The sequence below is a fragment of the Astatotilapia calliptera genome, chromosome 6 (assembly GCF_964374335.1).
Source record: "Astatotilapia calliptera chromosome 6, fAstCal68.1, whole genome shotgun sequence".
NCBI classification, from domain to species: Eukaryota; Metazoa; Chordata; class Actinopteri; order Cichliformes; family Cichlidae; genus Astatotilapia; species Astatotilapia calliptera.
The window spans coordinates 2,008,826-2,024,154 of NC_137427.1; the positions used below are offsets into that span (position 1 = coordinate 2,008,826).

Here is a 15,329-nt window from a genome sequence, read left to right on the forward strand (position 1 = left end):
TAGTTTAGGCGGGGTTCAGCGCATTTAGTGGCTGGGCCCACATTCAGGGCCCCACCAAGAGCTCGGCTCCTTTGCCTTCTTGTCCTGGAAACGGCGAGGCTGGGTCCTGGCTCTTCTCCGACGCTGTAAGTTTTGTTTTTGTGTTTTTATACGTTCTCCGTGATCTGCGATTGTCGATGAATTATTTTAACGTCCTGGTAATTAGAGGAGCGCTCTACAGAGGCGAGGCGGGGGGAAATAAAGCGAGCTGTAAGCTCGGCGTGAATATTCATAACCGGTTCAGACGAACACGATGAAATAATCAGAGGTCCAATTTGTTCAGTCGTAAGAACTCGTGTTTCTGTCGTTGCTTCAGAGCATGAATAAAACTTTTGTTTTCAAGCAGCTCTCCCTCTGTGGGATTAGCAGATGTGTGAGTGCTTTTCTTCCTATCTGGGACGTGCTTCCCTCCCAGGCCTTGTTTTTTGGGAGTTTTTTTCCCCGCGTTGTTGTTTACGCTCTTTGTGAATCTTTTTTTCTGACTGGTTTGAAGGACGAACACGTCAGTGCTGTGGCGCCTGATGAGAAGCTTCTATTCTTACATATATATCTTATGTATTTCTCCTATTCTGTAGCAGCTGTGGGCTGTTTCTCACGTCATTCTCATCTCATTGTTTCCTAATCTCGTGGTTTTAGCGTCAAACTCCTTCCTGTTTCCAGATGCAGGCCTGGTTATTCTCAGCTCACTGTCAGAAACCCCGAGATCACGCAGATGTTTTAATGTGGCCTCCTCACACAAATCTCAGCCTCGGTTTTGGCCTTGCAGCAATGCCTGGTCCTGCTGCTGTGCAGCAATCGCAGCTTTTTTAGCTCCCTGTCTGTGGTGATGAAAAATGTATGCGAGTTAATTTGCAGATTTGCATTTATTTAACAGGCAGACAGATTATTTCCTAACTGACATTTGAGTGAGTCAATCAAACAGTTGATTCGGGGCATTTATGCTCTCACGACTGGGCGGACTCGAGCTCTGAGTCATCTCAGCTCGCCTTAATTTAGTTGCATGAGTGTCTGGAAAATGCAGCTACCATGTAAAATGCAAACAGAAATGATACAAATGTAATTAGCAGCCAATCAGACGATGTTTGCTGCTAGATTTATCCTGAGAGGCGGCAGCGGCGGGGCCGAGCGTGTGCAGTTTATTCCAGGGAGTGGGAGGGCGTTCGGTTAAAGCGTGATATTTTGGGCTCGAGCAGACCTCGTCGGTTGTGTTTTTCACTGCGGTTGCCATCACATGCCCATCTGCTTCTGGGGTTTGGATCCTTTCACTGAGTCCACGTCCTCCCGCCTGGCTCACGTCTTACACTTAAGCTCAGCACGGATTTTCATCCGAGTCGAATTAAGTGGTCCAGATGCATGATGGGAGGATGATAGTCTGGCATGCCATTAAGGTCAGAGGAGTTTATAGAGCACTCATATACACACAGCCACTTGGTAAAATTGCACTGCTGCGTGCTGTTAGATCCAAGTCTGTGTTGGCTGCTTCATGTCGAAGTACTGCTGCAGAGACATGACAAAGACTCGCTTTACGCACACAGTTTGCTCCCACACTCGATCATCCAGGCTGATCCTCGTCACATGGTTCTGTCTGACGTCAGCATGACATCAGCATGACATCAGCATGACATCAGCATGCCAGCGCTGCAGTTTTCAACTCTGGAAACAGAGAAAAGTCCAAACTCTATCATGAGCTGTTTTTCTAGGACTTACCTGACTGATGTCAGCCCATCTTTAACCTCCACACTACAGCCTGACAAGCCCGTCGGCGTGACATCGACCTGCACTGATGGAGGACAGGGCAGCTCCCTTACTTAACCCACTCAACAGTGGGAATGCGTCCACAGCAGACCGTGTCCAGCTGTGTCCTACATATTAGACAGTTGTGGAAAACATCCCCAAATTATGCAAAGTTCATGGGAAAAATGTCTTTTGTAGCCTAGAGGAACGTGGAACTCTTTTTTTTTCCCTGGAAGTTTCAAAGTAATTTGAGTTAGAAAAGGTCGTGGAGGAATCGCATTTCAACTTAATTAAACTTAAACCTTTCAGTACGCCTGGAATCAGATTTGAGTTCGTAGAAACTTCATTAATGGCAACGACTTCATGTCTTTAGGCGTGTAGGTCGAGCTGACCTGCTGAAGATCAAACAGAAAGTCAGGATGGAGAAAAAAACGACGATCAGCAACTCAAATGACTGCTAGTTACAGCTACGGTATCTCTGAACAGCACAGCAGATAAGAACAGGAAACTGAGACCAAGCTTCACGCAGACTCCTCTAAATCAGAAACCTTTGCCTGGTCTGATGAGTCTCAAAGTTTAAAGACGGGAGGGTCAGAAGTCTGAATGTTGTTTTTATGGTCTTTATCATGGCTGAATCTGAGCCACGGGAATGAAGCGATCTTCTTTGGTGACCCCGTCATCCAGGTTCAGCATCGCGTCACTCTGTAGGTAATCGCATAGACAGCGATGCCGTAGTTATTTAGACGTTTTTACATTCAGCGCCTCGTCGTCTTCATCGTGCTGCTCAGCTGTTACTGAGCACAGTGACTCTGATGAATCTAACAGTGGTACAGATATTTGAATCGCACCGGCTTAAACACAGTGATGGCACTGCTTAAAAATAATCGTCATTCAGCAAAAATAAGCTGTGAGAAGAGCCGGGGGCAGAACCTCCATCCTCCCTCAGGCCAAGTCTGATGTGAGCTGCCAAGAGCACGTTTGTGTTTCTGCTTCCTTATTTATGATTACATGAAGCTTTGAAGGGACGAGGCCTCGTGTTACCCGAGGACACCTCAACCAGCAGCTGATTTAGTTTCAGAAACTCTTTTCTTTGATATTAAGGAGCAGTAAAACGAGCTCTTTGCTTCTTCTCACAAATGCTTGTTACGCTACAGAAGTCACACAGACACTTGGATGTTGCTGACGGTGGCTGGAGCCATTTTTGGGACTCAGCGTGACCCCGGGAGCACATTTTCATAGCAGTAAATGCCAGAGCTAATCACTGTGGCGACACCCCACCGTGCACGTTTGTCGTGTGACAGTTGCAGCTTCTGCATGCCAGCAGCCGTGTTTGCATGAGAGTGAACGTACCGCAGCGGCGAGGCCTTTTAACCCTCCGCCTTTGTTGTGGAAGTTCCTTTGTTCGAGCTGTTGCCCTTCCTGCGTCAACGTTGAGGCTTTTGACTCAACCTCATTCATCTCGCCGCTGCTCTTGAGACTCTTGGCAGGTACGGAGGGTTGGAGTGACGGCGTAAGATCAGTCCCAAAAGATGGCATCTGCTGAAACAAAGAGCAGCAATGGCTCACCGGGGAAACGCACACCGCCTGTTTGATGCTATACGTGAGGCAAAGGCAGTTGTTTGCGCTGCGTCTAGGCCACTTTACTGAAATGCTTTGGCTGGGTGACAATGCTGTTTTACTTGTATGTAGCTTATAAGTACAGCAGCAGCACCACAAGTGAAGTTTGGATCGTCTCTGGCAACAGCAGAGGGAAAAACCTTCATCCTAGATTTGAAACCACGATAAACGTCAGTGTCTCTTCATCATAGTTACCATCGTTACCTTGACTTCAGCAGCTTTAGTTGCCTCAAACCTGCAAGAACTAAAGTCCAGAGATGACGACCACGAGGATGACCGGGGGTTCCTCCCACAGCCAAAATACTTTAAGTGTCTAAACGTAACAAGAACTACAAACTGAAATTCCAAAAAAAGTTACAAACCTTAAATAAAACCAATACTTTTTTCCCACTACGACACAGAAAACATGTCAACGTCTAAACGCACGTTTGAACTGAGACGTTTTAATGTTTCATGGAAAAAAAGAGCACATTTTTAATTTGATGTCTCAAAAACGTCGTGATGGGGCGACGACTGGAAACTGAACCTGAACTAAAAAGAAACAAATCAAGTTAACTGGTAACATGTCACACGATCGGGTACAAAAAGAGCATCTTTGAGAATCAGACTGTGCATCTACAAGCTGTGGAAGACTTTCAGTTTTGAAGAATCAAAGTCACTTTTGAACCACGAAGGTGAACTTTTATGTAAAAATGAGCCTTTTTTCTGTTAAGGAAACATTTGTAATGAAGGTTTGTGTCTGACTTGCTGTCCACTGTATTTCCATCCATCCTGAATATGTGTCCTCAGCATTTCTGTATTTGCATTTAGCGTGTTTCATATTCGGCCTGCACAGAACAGGAAGCACTTTGCGCAGCCTTACGTGTTGCTTGGTGAACAGCTGTTTCACATAAATTGCTAATAAAAACATTCAGAGATAATTTTAATATTTATTCTCACTTCCTGTCATTTTGGCGGTGGCGATGTTTTAACATTTTTTCTCGGGGCCGACTAAAACCTCTTTGGGCTGCGCCAAAAACTCCTTTATGCGGGAAAAAACGTTGTTTTATTGACCATCTTCGATTGTGCCCACGGCAGCTCGAGCTTGCAGTCTGTTACGTAACAGCTTATCCACTCGAGTAATTTCACATCCAGGTTTTCTCTGAGCGCCTTTATAACAGCAATTGAGAGATCCCACCTGCTCTTAACGTCTCTGATGAAAATTTCCTGGCCTCTGGATCCGTTACCTTGGTTATCTATGTTTCATTAGATTAGAGATGATGGCAGCTTCACTTAGCTCCTCTTGACAGATAAATGGACTCTATCTCAATCTTATCAGGCCTCTCAGGGCTGCAGCGTGGCTTCATCTGGCAGGGTAAAGGCCGCCAGGTCAGTGTGCGGGGAAAAGAGGGATGATGTCACCGTCCATCCTGTGGCTGGATGGCGGTTTTATGACCGTCAGCTACTGTGATGCATCAGTGCTTTAGGCGAACGATTGCGAGTTTGTTTCCAGCAGAGCAGCTGGACAGACAGAAACCATCACCATTACCAAGTGTCCCTCTATCAGCCCTCAGCCGGGCTGTTGTTGTTGCATTGAAACCCAACCTTGTGCAACTTGAAAGAACCTACCACCGTAGGTGCATCTATGTGTGCATCTATGTGTGCATCTGTGTGTGCATCTATGTGTACATCTGTGTGTGCATCTGTGTGTGCATCTATGTGGTGCTTCGTTTCTGTCACGTGCTGCGTTTGTGACTTTCGCAGTCCAAGCTTGTGCGCTTTTGTTTCAGGTGGAAGTGTTGAACAAGTCTTCTGGATTTAAAAGATTAAACCAAGCTGCAGTTTTAACTTTGCCTTCTTTGTCTTTGCAGGTGTATCTCATCAATGTCACCTACTCGGACAACACCTCCCACATCATCTACAGAAGATACAGCAAATTCTTTGACCTACAGGTAATCCCCCATCAGCCTCGCCCCGCTCTGCTGCCCTGTGTGGGCCGTGCTTGGATTGAAGTCCCCGACGCTGCCGCCGCTCGCTGGTGTATTCTTCAGCAGGTCGAGCGTGTGAACTTGCAGCATTGTTTTGTATAGATTAATGTGTAAACCTGGCACCCGTTTGCTGCTGCTGCCGTGTCTCTGGCCGTGTTCGCCACACCTCGCCGCCTCAATGAATCGATGTGTGAGTTAGTAATTGGCGGGGGAGCGGGGGAGACGTGGCTTGTATGCCTCAGCCTGCACCTCTCTCTCCTCCCGCTCTTCTTCCTTTCTCGTCTCGTCGCTGGCTTGGCCTCAAAACGTCAGGGAGCTGACAGGCCTTTTTTATGGTACAAGCAAGAAAGCCACATGGAAGTCAAATTTAATGTACCAGGCTTTGCAGTGGCTTGTCGTTAGATGCTACGCGCTGCTCTGATTGGTGGCTTCTTTAAATAGAGCCTCGTACGGAGGAGGCTTTTTTCTGCTTTGCTGTCTTGGCTCAGACGCTTTACTCCCTTGTTTAAAATGTTGTTGCGGTGTCTCTTTGGGACTATTTATTTTGGAATGAGGCAGGAGTGGGAATGAAAACCTTTCCTGTATCTTTCACATGGACTCTTCCATACTGGGAGAATGTTTATGTGCACTCCTTCAGCCCCCTCGCACCTTTGCCCTACTGCAAGCTGATACCATATGTAGAGTGCACCAGGGGTCTACCAATAACTAGTAAATATAACAGAGCCACAGTGTGAGAGTTACAGGGAGCACATCTCAATAGCTCCAGTGTGCTCGTCCAGCAGGGAACGATGTTTCAATCAGCAGAGGAAAAGTCCTTTCTGAAAGGTCCCATTGATGACCAGTGAAAAATGGACCCTCACCCCTACTGCAGCTGATTAGTCCCAAACTGGAATAAAGAGAGAGGTAGAGTAATAAACACAGAACAGTATGAATGCTTCATACACTCAGAAAGAACAAAGTTCCTCATTGTAGTGGTTGAACAGCGGCCCTCTGAGGCACTACTTTGTGTAGGTGGACTTATTCACACCTTTGTGGTTTGTACTCGAACCTCTGGTGACAGTTTTTTTGGTTTGGTGGCAAAACTAGTTACAGTCTGTGATTAAACCTGCAACTCTAACAGTGAAAATAATATTTATCCAATGTCTTTGTGTATTTTGCCAAACACAGAGATCACAGATTGTGCAAGATGTGGTGCAAATACGCACCTTTTTAAAAACGTGTTCCTTTCTGGTTCTTAAATGTCCACAAATGCCATAAGTAGCCTCAGACGGCACATTTGTGGCGATTGTACCTGTGGGGACGTGAGTGGACTGTGGATTTATCACAGCTAATTGCTGAAATATCAGAAACAGATTGCATTAATTTCTAACTTGGCGTCATTCAGCAGTAGATTGGCAGACTGAATGCAGACTGAATGCAGACTGAATGCAGACTGAATGCAGACTGAATGCAGACTGAATGCAGACTGAATGCCGACTGAATGCCGACTGAATGCCGACTGAATGCAGACTGAATGCAGACTGATGGCAGACTGATGGCAGACTGATGGCAGACTGATGGCAGACTGATGGCAGACTGAATGCAGACTGAATGCAGACTGAATGCAGACTGAATGCAGACTGAATGCAGACTGAATGCAGACTGATGGCAGACTGATGGCAGACTGATGGCAGACTGATGGCAGACTGATGGCAGACTGATGGCAGACTGGCTCCTTCTTATGGCAGCATTTATATCAGGTCTTAGTGACAGTGAGAGAAGTTTTCCTATTTTCTAAAACAGTTATTAATGATAATCATTTTGTACTGATGTGGTGTTTGGTGATTCATGCCTCTAATATTCACCTCGCCTTCTACAACAGCGAGGTCCTCAAATTGCCTGGGAGGAAACTAATGAGCCTTAATGGTTCCTGGATAGCTTTGTACAAAATGACTCCGTCAGCAGCAGCACGATTGATTTTGTTAGGTATGTGAGATGTCACGGGGGCAAAGGTCGTCTAACTCGGTTCCTTCATTGAGTCAAATAAAGTCGTGTCAACAGAGTTTGGCTGCTTCTCAGTCAGCTCTGTTGTGAAGAATCTTCTGGTAAATATTTCAAACATTTACCAGATGCCGTCTTTAAATCACACTGCAGTGCATCAGCTCCAGCACGGCTCCCCTCCTGATGTTTCCATTTCCACGGTGACATTCATGAATAAAACCACCGCTGGCAGCAGTGACAGGCCAGCTTTCTAATCCTCGTCTCTGTCGGTGTTTGCACTCAGAGTGAAGTTCTCCCTGCCGGACTTTGATCTCTCTCGGTGGCTTTGATGGAGCTTTTTTGATCTCATTGTTTCCAGTGAGACCTGGAGCCTCTCCTGTCCAAACATTTATCTGCTGCGGGGTCCCCGCTGCTTTTAAGCCGCCTTGCTGTAACCGTAAGGGAGAAAAACACAGACTGGAGCTCTGAAAACTGCCGGAGAGCAGTTTAACCAAATCCTTGGCAAACACCGCTGGGATTCCAAGACAGTTTCCTAGTAATAACCAGACCGGGCTGTGTTCCTGGAAACACTGGCCCCGCTTCCAGGCTGCCATCCAAATGAGAGGGACCACAGATGTTGCTTTGACTGACTTTGTATAGGATGAGTCACGGAAACAGGCTCTTTATGTTGTGCTGAATGCACGGGCAGTGAAGCTCACCTGCTTTGATATTAGACACATGGAGAGTGGTTTGAATGTAGCCAAAAACTCTGAGAAAACTGAATCTGAAGTTCACAAATCCTTCGGTTTCAAAGCGCTTCTGTCTGCACAGCGCAGAGAATGTGTTAAGGTAAAAATAATAGGAGCCATATTCGTGCTATTTTGTGTCCCTCTGTGAAAAAGGAAGTCATTTACGGATAATAGAACGAATATATTAGTGCAAAGTGTTGCCAGAATTGCCCTGGAGGGAACCATTTTTTCTGCACTCTGTTAGGAGTGTGTTGGATCCCACACTCTTTAGAGAAAAGGTTTTACCTCCGTCTGCCACCTCGTCCATCCAGTGTCACTTTATTGGATGGTGTTTTTCTTCTGGCTGGAGCTTGGCGTTTCCCAACATTTCACTCGATGGCGTTTATGTTTAAATAATGAAAAGAGTCAAAGATAAACTGCTGCTGATGGAAGTCACAGACGTCACTATTGATTTGCCATAGCATTTTAATCTAGCTGCCCTCACTATCTGGAACCAGTTTGCCAAACTGATTAATGCTGTGATTGGTGTCCAACCAGTAAAAGAGCAGGGCTGATGTGGGCTGTCAAACCAGCATCCTCCCAGTGGTGTCTGGGCCGACTCTCAGAGATGGAGAAGCTCCGTCATCTTGAAAGTAGCAGCTCGCATCTCCTTCAGTATGATTGCTCGATGTCCCGGTGAAGCTTGTTGCTGTTGCAGACGCCGACGCCTCAGCTTCGACCAGCTCACATTCATCAGGACGACTAAAACCCCAAGTCGTCATAAATAGTTGGGCTAAACTTTGTGTTTCACAGCTCGCTGGGCTCTGCTTGGTGGCAGAGTCATTGACAGTGTTTCCACTCGTCCTGGTCGGGCGCAGGGCTGTGATGCCACATGCGTTCACTTTGAAGCCTCCAGCACACATACCTGAAGCATAAGCACATACATGTGCACCAGTCCTCCTCACTGACTGGCTCTTGCTGGCTGCACGGATGTGGTTTTGACTCAGACCTGACTCGTGAGCAGCTCTGGCAGAAGTGCCCGAGTTAATCATCAGGAAACCGGGACAGGGAGCAGCCCGGGTCAGCCAGCGGTCCCGGGAGGAAAGGTGGAATGATGATGACGAGGTGATGAAGCAGTGGAGAGCTGGAACAAAAGCTTTAACGGTAAGTGACGGTACTGACGCAGTGATGCAGACGGAAGACATGAGTATTCTGATCATCTGCGTTTCTTCGAGGTCACTTTTTACAAAGCGGCCTTTTGTATTCCAGGAAGCCGTGAGGAGCGGGTGATGGCGCTCCAGGTGTCCTTGGGCCTCTGCTGAAGTTTGTCTATTTAAAGCTGTGGCGTGGCTCTCCATGTGAAAGGAGGCCTCTGACTCACGCCTTTACGAGGCTCTTCATTTGTACTCTGTCGGCACGCGCCTTCACAAGCACTCTTTTTCTTCTTCGTCCGAGTCCGCACTCGCACGAGCTTCCCTACAGCTACTGAATGTGCGGCTCAGGGAGGTTTTCATGCTACGGCTTTCCAAAAATCCCTTTTATTAGTTGCTGAGTCTCAAGGCTGGAAGCAGCTTAACAGATGCTAGCAGCAGGTTTCTGGTAAAACGGCAGCGCGTATATATTCAGCACAGCAAATTACACAGTCGCTGTGGTCAAATCGCTTACAAAGAAGGTCACTGACTCGTGAATCTCTAACCTCTATGTGGGCCGTTTGATGGAAACGTGTGTCTAGACCGCGAGGCGTTATCGGTATGCCATCCTCGAGGACAAACTGCTGAATGGACAGAGCACTAGCTCAGCCTCGTTGTCCTTGAGGTGCTTTGTGGACGAACTGTAACTCAGCCCATTGTTTCAGGTCGAGGCTGCTTTATTTTATTTATGGGCGTGTGCGCCTGAGAGAAAAGAGAGAGGCAAAGGAAGGACACCTACACGCCAAACACTGGACGTGTCCCTCTGAGTTACAATCAAGCAGTTGAGAAGACGGCTACAGGCCGGGTCCTCACTGGACCCAGAGCAGAGGGGGGGGAGTATGCAGCGTTTCCCACAGTCACAGCGAAGCGGTCGGGCTAAATTTAGGATGAATGAGCACAGTTCATTTGTTTGTGGGACGTTTCCGTGGCTTGAAAAAGTCAGCAGTGTGACTGGAAGTGTTTCAAGGGGCGAGAGAGGCGGCAGAAGGAAGCGCGACAGTCGACCTGAAACACGAAGCGTCCGTGCTGAGCAGAAATGCTCCGCGTGGTTAAGCTGAAGGCAACGTGAAGTAGCCTTTATAATGAGCACAAAGCCTCCCAACGCCAGCGTCTGTGTGTCGTCACCAGCAAACAGCCGGTTAACTGTTTCTGTGTCCTCACTCGCTTCTGATTGCTCTCGCTCCCAGACACTGGCAGCATGAAGTGCATGCTGGGAGTTGATGGCTGCATGTCTGTCACTTATTCTGTTTTCATGCCATTTTGTGGCTCGACTCAGGGGTCAGTGCAGACGTAAAGCTCTGTTTTTACAGTAGTTTTGTGTTTCTGTGCAACGGTTTGCAATATTTGATTAGATACGCAGGCAGCCTGCAGATAAAGGCCTCTGCACGTTCCCACAGTGTGCTTCCTCTGTTTCCTTTGCTGCCTGTTACCTGCGATGTATGTGGTAGCTGACAGTCGGCTGTCTCACTCTGCTTTTCTTTCCTCTCTCTCCTCCACGCTCAGCTGGTCAGGTTTGTGTTTCTTCTCCGCCGCTGAGCTCGGAAGGAGACTCGATGAGAACTCGGGAGAGCTCCGGCAGCTTCACGCTGAGCTTTGAACAAAGAAGTTGCTCAAGGTTCTTTTTGCTATTTCATTACATTTCTGCCCAAGAATGACGAGCATCTGTTCACCGTTTGGTGAATCACACAGTATTTATTTTACACTCCTGCGGCGTCTGTTGTTCAGAGAGGGCGGGTGGCGTTCTCTGTATGTCCGGATATTGTTGAGCACAGAGCAGCTTTCACTGTTCAGTGACTGAACAACATGTTATCAGCAGTGGGGTGAAAAATAAACACATGAAGTATAAAACATGACTCCGGCTACTGGTGGTACAGGGACAGGGTGGAGCAACAGTTTGACAACCCTCGGAGTATGTGGCAGGGACTAAACACGATCACAGACTTTAGAGGGAAAACCAGCACACCGCAGACCACGGCCTCTCTGTGTGAGGATCTAAACGTATTCTACGCTAGATTCGACACAGCGAACACCATGAGACCGGACAGTGTGCGCACCGCGGATGACGTCAGTGCGCACACTGTGTCTGAGGAGGATGTGCGGAAGTGCTTCAGGAAGGTGAACGCACGCAAAGCTACTGGTCCGGACGGGATTCCCGGCCGCGTCCTCAGGTCATGCGCGGCTCAGCTGGCTGGAGTGTTCACACACATCTTCAACCTTTCCCTCTCTCTGTCTGTAGTCCCAGCCTGCTTCAAAATGGCCACCATCGTCCCTGTACCCAAATCCTCCACCATCTCCTCATTGAACGACTGGCGACCTGTAGCCCTGACCCCCATCGTAAGCAAATGCTTCGAGAAGCTGGTCAGGGACTTCATCTGCTCTGCACTACCCGACTCACTGGACCCTCTACAGTTCGCATACCGCCACAACAGGTCCACTGATGATGCCATAGCCCTGACACTACACACTGCCCTGTCACACCTGGAGAAGAGAGACACGTATGTGAGGATGCTGTTTGTAGATTACAGCTCAGCATTCAATACCATCGTTCCCTCGAAGCTGGACAGGAAACTGCAGGATCTAGGACTGAGCAGCTCCCTCTGCAGCTGGATCCTTAGCTTCCTGTCTGACAGACGCCAAGTGGTCAGACTGGGCAGCATCACCTCATCCCCCGTCACACTGAACACTGGTGCTCCACAGGGGTGTGTACTGAGCCCTCTCCTGTACTCACTCTACACCTACGACTGCACAGCCACTAACAACTCCAACATCATTGTGAAGTTTGCGGACGACACTACAGTGGTGGGTCTTATCACCAACGGTGATGAGACGGCTTACAGGGAGGAGGTCAGCGCCCTGACCCACTGGTGTCAAGACAACCATCTCACCCTCAACGTCGCAAAGACAAAGGAGTTGATAGTGGACTTCCGGAGGTGCAGAGAAGTACACACCCCCATCACCATCAACGGCGCTGCTGTGGAGAGAGTGAGCAGCTTCCGGTTCCTTGGCGTACACCTGGCTGAGGATCTTACGTGGTCAGTACACACAAACAAAACAGTGAAGAAGGCGCAGCAGCGCCTCTTCTTTCTCAGGAGACTGAAAAGATTCGGCATGAGCCCCCGCATCCTCAGGACCTTCTATCACTGTGCCATTGAGAGCATCCTCACTGGATGCATCACCACCTGGTATGGCAACAGCACCGCCTACAACTGCAAAGCTCTCCAGCGAGTAGTGCGGTGCTCTGAACGGATAATTGGAGGTGAGCTTCCCTCCCTCCAAGACATCTACAGGAAGCGGTGCCTGAGGAAAGCGGGGAGGATCATCAAGGACTCCAGTCACCCCAGCCATAAACTGTTCAGTCTGCTTCCATCAGGAAGGAGGTTCTGCAGCATCCGGTCCCGTACCAGCAGACTGAGAGACAGCTTTTTCCATCAGGCCATCAGACTGCTGAACACGTCATAGACACCTCAGCTTCACTACTGGAACTTTAACATTATGCACTCCACACTGTATATAAATGCCACTTGTTTTGCACATATTCAACTCTGTATATTTTATATATTTTATTATTATTATTATTATTTTATTTTATTTTTTTACTATTTAATTTGTAAAAATGTGTATACACACACACACACACACACACACACACACACACACACACACACACACACACACACACGTAGGAAAATATTTAGTATACACATCCAGAAATGCATACACTATTATATATTGTACATATATTTATTAGTTTCAGGTTGGCCATTCTTGTATTTCGCTCGTTTGTGTTGCTGTGTTTGCACATCTCTGTTGCTTGTGGGGCTCGCACACAAGAATTTCACTCGCATGTGCTGTGCCAGTGTGCCTGCACATGTGATGTGACAATAAAAAGTGATTTGATTTGATTTGATTTGGTGAGACTGAGACGTGGAGGAAGACGGTTTGGCCCATCTGAAGCAACGAGTGTGTTCAAACAATCTGGGACTTGGTGCCCAAGCAAGAAGAACCAGGAGCTGGTGGAAGGAGACTGGAAAGTGCTCAGAGAGGCTTTGCAGGAACGCCATTCTGCAAAATCCTCCAACGACTGAGCCAATCAGGGCCTCAGTCTGTGAGGCGACTTGATCTGTGGTTGGTTGCTGGTGGGATGCAAGCCGGGGCTTGATTAATCCCGGCTGGGTCTAATGTTTTTTTTTTTTTTTTGTTTTTTTTTAATAATAAATGACCCCCCTGTGACCCCACCACCGCAGATCACTGAAGATGCATCCCAGAGAGATCATCTAGAAGATGGATAGATGCATCTTTCACGCGCTGCCGGGAAGCCGCTTCGCTTCAGGAACCAGATGGTGGGAAAGTTTGCAGGAACGGGTCCCAGCTGAGTTGGGGGAGAGAGAACCGACGTACAACCAGATGTTGTTGGTTTTGGTGGCGATGTTTAATGTCCACAAGCAAGAAGGGGACAAACTGAAGGGCCTGAGAGTGCTGCTAAATCAAAGACAGGAAGTAAAGCAACCAGCTCACAGGATGACTAAACTACAACCTGCTGACTCCTCGCCAGGAAGAAAGCACCACTGCCTTTGCTCCTGGTGTGTGTGCAGTGTGTGTCTAAACCCGGCCCAGCCTCAGGCAGCAGCGAGTAACTGCTCCCAGTATCTGCCTGTTAGCAGAACACATCCTCCCAGTGTCTGCCTGTAGCATTTATGAACTGAATCACAGGCAGAAGGTGCACTGCTCACATTAAATCACAGCCCACCCTGAGTCACAGCCCTGTTGGGCTTAAATAGGGCAGCAACTAGGAGGACCCACTGATTGGTGGGTTGGACTCGGCTCCCGTCCAATCAGTAATAAATGCAGCGAGGAAGCGGAGCGACTGGCAGTAGCGTCACCGGGGCCAAAGGACGGCACGGTAACATCTACACTTCAAATCGCTGTGATAGTGGACGATTCCCCAGAAGAGATATGAGTGGAACTGTGAGCCAAACTAAGAGACTGAGATCTTATTTAAGGTTGAACCAGTGAGCACGAGGCCCAGCAAGGCTGGCGCAGGACTGCTCTTTGTGATAAACTAGGCCCACGCATAAAAACGATGCACCACTCGTGGTCAAAACGTCACTAATAACACTTTGCAGCCTGGAGATGCCGTTAGCATGACTTAACATCACGTTCTTCTTAATGGCCACCAGGGGGCAGTACCTGCGGTCCTGCGGCGTCACAGAGCAGTGGAGTTTATGCGCCCGTTTAAAGTCGCACTGAATAAAACATTGAGCACATTTGTAAATTATGATAATTCCAAGAGTCAGAAAGGAGATTATTCAGGATTCATACGCTAACGATTTATCACTCACGACTCATTAACCGAGGACTGTGCTCAGTCTCTCATTTACTCAGGAGCTCATAGCAGGAATGTGCATCCATGTGCCACACAGTGTGTCCTGCAAATTAGTGACATCAGGCCTCCTCAGTTGTTACTAAGATTCGCTCTTTTTAGTTTTAAAATGTGGGCTCAAATATGCCCGACACAGTCTGCTGTTTGCCCTTTAATGCTATAAACGTAGTAAATGGTAAAAATGGTAAATGGCCTGTATTTATATAGCGCTTTTCTAGTCCCTAAGGACCCCAAAGCGCTTTACACTACATTCAGTCACACACACATTCACACACTGGCGATGGCAGCTACATTGTAGCCACAGCTGCCCTGGGGCGCACTGACAGAGGTGCTAAAGGAAACCTCAGCCCAATCCTGTGTATTTGAAAGTAAATCGAGCGTGCTTCCTTAATCTGACGCCATCTACGCTCTGCTAGCGCCTGGAACGTCTCCCATCAGTCATTCCAAACACAAACTTGTGCTGAATCCAGGACTGAAGTTCTCACAGTGCTCCTTATCTGCAGCATCGGTGGCCGGTCCCAGCACAGCTTTATCTCGCTGCCTGTAGCTTAATAAACAAGGACTGAGTAAACAGCAGGCAGGATAGGACACGTGGGAGAGGTGGAGGTAGAGGAGCACAGAGATAACAGAAAATCTCTCACGCCGTCGTCTCCCTTTTTCGTTTGCCTCACACTCCTCGTTCACATCAACTTCCTGCGACTTGTCGATCTGCGTC

At 47.9% G+C, this 15,329-nt stretch overlaps 1 protein-coding gene across 4 annotated transcripts in view; it reads left to right on the forward strand.

Moving 5' to 3' along the window:
- Window positions 1–15,329, forward strand: part of sh3pxd2aa (SH3 and PX domains 2Aa) — a 93,501-nt gene that overhangs the window by 8,165 nt on the left and 70,007 nt on the right. For all 4 annotated transcript variants that reach the window (XM_026169658.2, XM_026169659.2, XM_026169660.2 and 1 more), the window contains exon 2: window positions 5,241–5,321. In XM_026169658.2, coding sequence (XP_026025443.2) covers window positions 5,241–5,321 — 81 coding nt within the window. The remainder of the gene's footprint in view (window positions 1–5,240; window positions 5,322–15,329) is intronic.